Source organism: Mobula birostris, chromosome 31 (genome assembly GCF_030028105.1).
Source record: "Mobula birostris isolate sMobBir1 chromosome 31, sMobBir1.hap1, whole genome shotgun sequence".
NCBI lineage: Eukaryota > Metazoa > Chordata > Chondrichthyes > Myliobatiformes > Myliobatidae > Mobula > Mobula birostris.
Window position 1 is genome coordinate 17,895,902 of NC_092400.1, and position 6,000 is coordinate 17,901,901.

The 6,000-nt window shown below is 41.5% G+C and overlaps 1 protein-coding gene across 1 annotated transcript; it reads right to left on the minus strand.

Annotated features, from left to right (window-relative positions):
* Positions 1-2,857: 2,857 nt before the first annotated feature.
* LOC140190890 (hydroxycarboxylic acid receptor 2-like) lies at positions 2,858-4,308 on the minus strand. Its single transcript, XM_072247828.1, has one exon. It carries the CDS (start codon positions 4,032-4,034, stop codon positions 3,033-3,035), a length of 1,002 nt encoding a protein of 333 aa, XP_072103929.1. The 5' UTR covers positions 4,035-4,308; the 3' UTR covers positions 2,858-3,032.
* Positions 4,309-6,000: the final 1,692 nt, after the last annotated feature.

Here is a 6,000-nt window from a genome sequence, read left to right on the forward strand (position 1 = left end):
GTACATAACCCAGGCAGTGCACAAGTTGACAATGCAGTTGGGAACTGTGTTCCCAAAAGATTCCAGCGGCCAGAAGATCGATCCCACCAGTTTCACAAACACTTGCTCTAATTTATGGACTGGCGATAAATCGGGTTTCATACCTGGGTTTCTCTCAATTCCATTGAACTCTACTTTAAAATGTTGCATGCACATACATCTGCAGCACAGCAGTGGAAATTACGAGCAACTTCAAACTCCTGGGAGTGCCCATCTTGCACAACCTCTCATGGTCTCAGAACACGTTCCACATAATCAGGAGAGCTCACCGATACTTCTACTTTCTGAAGAGGCTGAAGAGTGCCGGAGTATACATGTTAATGCTCACATCATTCTACAGACGCACAGTAGAGAGCACCCTGACAAGCTGCATCACTACACGGTGCGGTAACCTGCACCACAGTGGGCAGGAAGACTCTAAAACGGGTAGTCCAACCTGCCCCAGTGCATCACCGGCACCAGCCTACTCACCATCGAGGACAGATGTACACTCCCATCACAGACAGGACTAAGTAGCATCTATGCCAGGACCACAAGAATCAAAAACAGTTAACTGGGTTGGGGGGTTTGCTGTACGAATCAAGTGAACCAACATTCTTTAGAATTTAGAAGAGCAAGAGGCGATTTCAATGAAACTTACAACATTCTTTTGGGCTTAACGGACTGACTGTTGGTAATATGCTTCCAGGGGATGTGTCTAAAACCACGGATCACAGTCTCAGATTAACGGCTGGACAATTTGAAGCTGAGAATATTTCAATGGTTCCATTTATTATCAGAGAATGTGTTACAGTATACAACCTGAAATTCATACCCTTTGCAGGCATCCTCGAAACAGAAGAAATCCTCAAAGAATGAATGACAGAAAAACCATGAACACTCCAAAGCCCTCCTTCCCCATCGCACACACTAACAGCGGCAAAGCAGCATCAACAGAGAAGAGAGAATATTTGGAATTCATTTGCCAAGAGGTTGTGGTGGCTCATTTAGTCTGAGTAAATTTATATCAGGGATTATTTAATAAAATCAGAGTAAAAGCATATGGAATTAAAGCAAGAAAATTGAAAATCAAAAATGATACTGATTATGGTGAACTGGGCACAAGCAGCTGAATACTAAATAAACTGTTGGAGCAAATCAGTGGGTCAGGCAGCATCTGCGGAGCAAAGGGGTAAAGGCAAGGCTCTGGGCAGCCAATTTCTGCTCCAACTTCTTATGATCTTGTTACATTCTTAGAATTATCATCACTGATTCTAGATGCTGGAGTTCGCAATAAGACAGCACTGTTGTAACACTTTCACAGTTGGCAACACTTGTGTTACGACTTAATGTCTGCCCATTCACCTGGATGTCACTTCCTATCGGTGTGTTTCAACATATAGAACTAACGTTGACTTAGATACCTTGCAGAAGTTTAAAAAAACTTGGTTTAGGGTATCTTGAAACTAGCTCCCTTGTTGTTTGCAAAGGAAAACATATGATAAAGCAGGAACTTTAAAGCAGTTGCTGTTGGAAGCTGAATGAGATGACTGCATTCTCTGTTTCCTTGTTATACTAACTGTCTCTTATTAAGCCACGTGCAAAGGTAAGGAATAAGTGGCTGGTGACACTGTGAACATGTCTTTTGTTATTGTGTTCTGAGGTCCTCTTGGTTTCTATTTTGATCCAGAGTCCATGCAGATCTCAGATTGTGGTCTTGACAAAATGTATTATCTCAGCATCTGCAAGTCACTTCTCACTTCTGGCAGTGTTTGCAAATGATGAATAGAAATATGAAGGTTTTCTTGACAGAAAAACACAGACAGTCCAACATACTCAAACTTTATGTTGCTTTAATATTCACAAAAAAATTAACCACAGCTTCTGATCAGTTCAATTAAAGATATAAGTAAAATGAATAACATAAAGATATCAACTAAAAATTTAATATATAGATTACTGTCAGCTAGAATATCAAGCAATTTCATAGATGCAAAAGGTTAATCATTCCACAGAACTTCCATAATTTGCTCTAGAATTAAACAAAGGACTTTTATCAGAATTATTTTCTATTTTTAGTGATTGTGTAAATAGCAGTTATTAGCCACACTAAACTAAACCAGTGTATTTATTCGTTACTGTGTCAAAACTGCAGTAGATCCTTAGCGATAGCGAAAATGCAGAACTTACGGATCAGTAAAGATGCAAATTGTAAAAAAAGGATTTAAAAATCATATATAAATCTACCATTTATCTACAGTGAAAATTGAAGTTAATTTGCACATATTGAAAGACTTATGTTCTCATTATAAATAATTATGCATCTTCTATAAACCTAAAGTTGAGCAAACCAAACAGGAAAAGCTTTTCATAAGATATTCATCAGTTTTTGTAGCACCTCTTTCTTGTTGTAAATTGCATTGGGTTTCTATTTCAGTTTTTTTCTGATTGCTTCAAGAGACAGTTGGGGAAATTTTCTTTCATTTTTTTAATTTATTATTTAATTATTTCTGTTTGCTTCTTTCCTCACTATTTGTCCAGCAATACCCTCCTTAATAAGCCAATTCCCTAGACCGAAGCCATCTTGGTGACTTCCTGTGAATAACACACACTCAGGAACTCAGCAGGCATCTATGCAGAAAAGTACAGTCGACGTTTCGGGGCCGAAACCTGGCCTGCTGAGTTCCTCCAGCATTTTGTCTGCATTGCTCGGATTTCCAGCAACTGCAGATTTTCTCTTGATTGTGACCTCCTGTGAATGACTACTGATGCTCTCACACAGTAAAGGAGTCTGATTCATTACTGCCGCTAATTTTAAAATGTGGTTCAGTGAATCACCACATGCTTATCTTGGATACCCGTGGATGCTCTCAGTGCAATCTTTCTAAAGTTAGACCTCATGACTTTAAAAAAGTATTTCAAATGTGGCAGTCCTTCCAAGAGCTGGTTGAAATAAAGTGCGCAGCTAAGTGGCAGAGCTTCACAAATTCTCCGTTAACTCCGTTCGTAAGTGATCAAAGGTGTTGCAGACTGAAGAACTTTGCGGTTCTATGCCTTGTTGCATTTCTTGCGCTGGATGCAATCCCTGCTCCGAATAATCTGCTTTTGTGAGAAATAAGAGCTTGGTTCAAAGTTTCTTTAAATGTTGAACTTGAGAAGTAGTAAATAACTGGGTCCAGCACACTATTCAAATAGGTTATGCACAATGTATTGTAGAACACCTGAGCATAGATGTCAAATAATTTGCTGTCTTTTAAATTGCTTGAAATTAAAACGGTGATTACAGCAATATTGCTGGGTAGGAAGCAGATGAGAAACACTACCACCACGGCTATCACAAGCCTCATAGCTCGTTGATATTTAACCCTCATTTCAGATTTCATCTGCTTTAGCCTCCAGGTAATACAGCACGTGGAGAACAGGATCACAGCAGCCGGTAAAATAAACTTGAAAACAATAAAAATAATACTCGTCCAAAATGCTGTGGAGCTTAGAGGCTGAGTTACGTTAAATGGCTCACAGTTCTTTACGTTGTTATGTTCGAAGGTATGAGGTTCTATCAGAAAATGCAAACAAATCAACATTGTTAGAAACCAGAGAACGAGTGATACCTTCACTGCAGTCCTTGTACAGATCTTGTTCACTTTATGGTGAGGATGGATCACTTTGAAATAGCGATTAAGTGCCATAACTGTGAGGAAAACAACGCTCTCTGTCCGGTTCAGAAATATCAGGAATACCTTCAGACGGCATGCAACATCACCAAATATCCAGTTCTTCCCACGTATGTAGTAATCGACTCGAAATGGCAGACAGCAGATTAACAGAGTGTCGGCAATCGCCAGGCTCAGTGAATAAATGGTGTTCGGTCTCCAGGATTTAACGTGAAAACAGAAGATCCGCAAAGCAATCATATTTCCAATTAATCCAAAGATAAATGTTAAAATAAGTATCAGCGTATTGTAGGCATAATAGATGTCCTCTACTGGTGAATATTGACGAGTCTCATTGGCCATTGTGGAGGGAATTGCTGCAAGCTAGTTAATTTGCAAAAGGAATGAGAAGACAAATCTTGAAAGCAGTAGCTTTTGTGCTATGTTATTTTTCTCTATTGCGTCACGTTGGAAGGTTCAATACCAAAGCCACAGTCCTAAAAAAAGTTGTGAAAATGTCCAGTAGTCAGCATAGAACTGTCATGATCTTGCTCTTTGCAGTTGAACTTTTCTTTCAGCAGCTTCTACACTTTTTTTGTGAATTGTTATTTGACCGATGCAAGGTTCACGGGCTCGATGCATGGTGTGATGATTTGATCTATGTAAACTGTAAACTGCAAGGCGACGTCTTCACTGTATCTTAGTTCCTGTGACAATAATAAACCAAAAACAAAGTTTATTCCTGTCGGAGGTGTTAGCAATGTTCTACGTTTCTTTTCACTCTAGAATGATTTTCTAACGTTGCCCATATATACCCATCCCCTCCTCTTCACACCATGCACTGACTATTTGAATCCTCACTTCCCCAACTTCCCACGGCCAAGATGAAAGACCGTTGTAAACACAACGGAACACAAGACCCTTGAAGATAAAGAATCAACTCTCCAGTCAGGACGCTGCTGCTGAAGAAGGCTTGACCTGCTCCCCAGCCTCCAGGAAGCAGCTGAGAGTCACCAGTGTAGCAATGGGACGCATGGGGGAGACAATTACATAGACATAGAAGAGTACAGCACAGGAACCGGCCATTAGGCCCAGAATGCTGTGCCAAACCAGCTAAAAAGTAATTTTTAAAAACCCAAACACTAACCCCTCCTACCTAAACAATGTCCATTTCCTTCCATCTTCCTTACATCCACGTGCCCATCTAAATGTCTCTTAAAAGCCTCTACCACCATACCACACAGTGCCTTCCAGGCGTCCAAAACTCTCTGAGTAAACAACTTACCTCTCACATCCCCACTGAAACTACCCCCTCTCACCTGCATCACATGCCCTCTGGTATTAGACATCACTACCCTGGGAAAAAGATGCTCCCTCTCTACTCTATCTATGGCTTCCCATAATCTTTTCAACCTCTATCAGATCTCCTCTCAGTCTCCACCACTCCCGAGAAAACAACCCAAGTTTGTCTAACTTCTCCTGAGGATTGTTCTAGGCTTTCTTCAAATGTTGTCTACCTTTTTTTCTGCTCAATGTGCCCAGCAATAATGCTGCTCTCATCGGCCTCCCAGGCTCTTTCCCTTCACACTTAAAAGGTTGCTGAGAGCTTTATTTCATTTGCTGACAGTGTGGAGTCTTGCTCAAAACCTGTCTCTCAAGGCCGATCTGGAGCCTGGGCCTTCACCGAGCAACTCTGCGCTGGAGCTGAAATGCTGTCAGTTGTCACGTTGGGCACTGACACACTGCTGAACCCAGGTGTACAGAGACACTCGTGATGAGACAGAGACGCGAGTTTATCCATGGGAATTCCAACTGAACATCGATGGCTTGACCAAGCAACTCCGTGACATGAATCATTCTTGAAACACGCACAAGGGCCCCACAATAGGCACTGATCAGGAGTCTGCTTTAAGTAAGTGCAGTACGCAGAAAACCTGTGCCAGTCGAAATAAATTTGACAAAGTTCAACAGAAAGCACTGGGGCTTAACGACTCTCGATAAGATGGCTCAGAACAGTACCCTCCCTCCCTGTGGCCAGCGACTGACGGCCCAGGCAGTCCTGAGGAACTCAAGGCAGGGCGAGTAAATTCAAAACAGACCTGATGCTTCTGAGACAGGGCTGGTAAATTCACGACAGCCCTGATGCTCTGAAGGCAGGGCTGGAAAAGTCAGAAACATTGCATATAACTCAGAAATATAGAATTAAACACAGGAACAAGGAATAGTCCTCAGATACATGGAATAGCCCTTGGAAGCCTGGAATAGCCCTCAGAAACCTAGCGGGCCATAAGAGACTCAGGAAACCTAGACAACCTTGAATGCAGACTTC

What these genes read in the sequence shown, in the direction of transcription:
- LOC140190890 (XM_072247828.1), bottom strand. Translation starts at nt 4,034, where the DNA reads ATGGCCAATGAGACTCGTCAATATTCACCAGTAGAGGACATCTATTAT.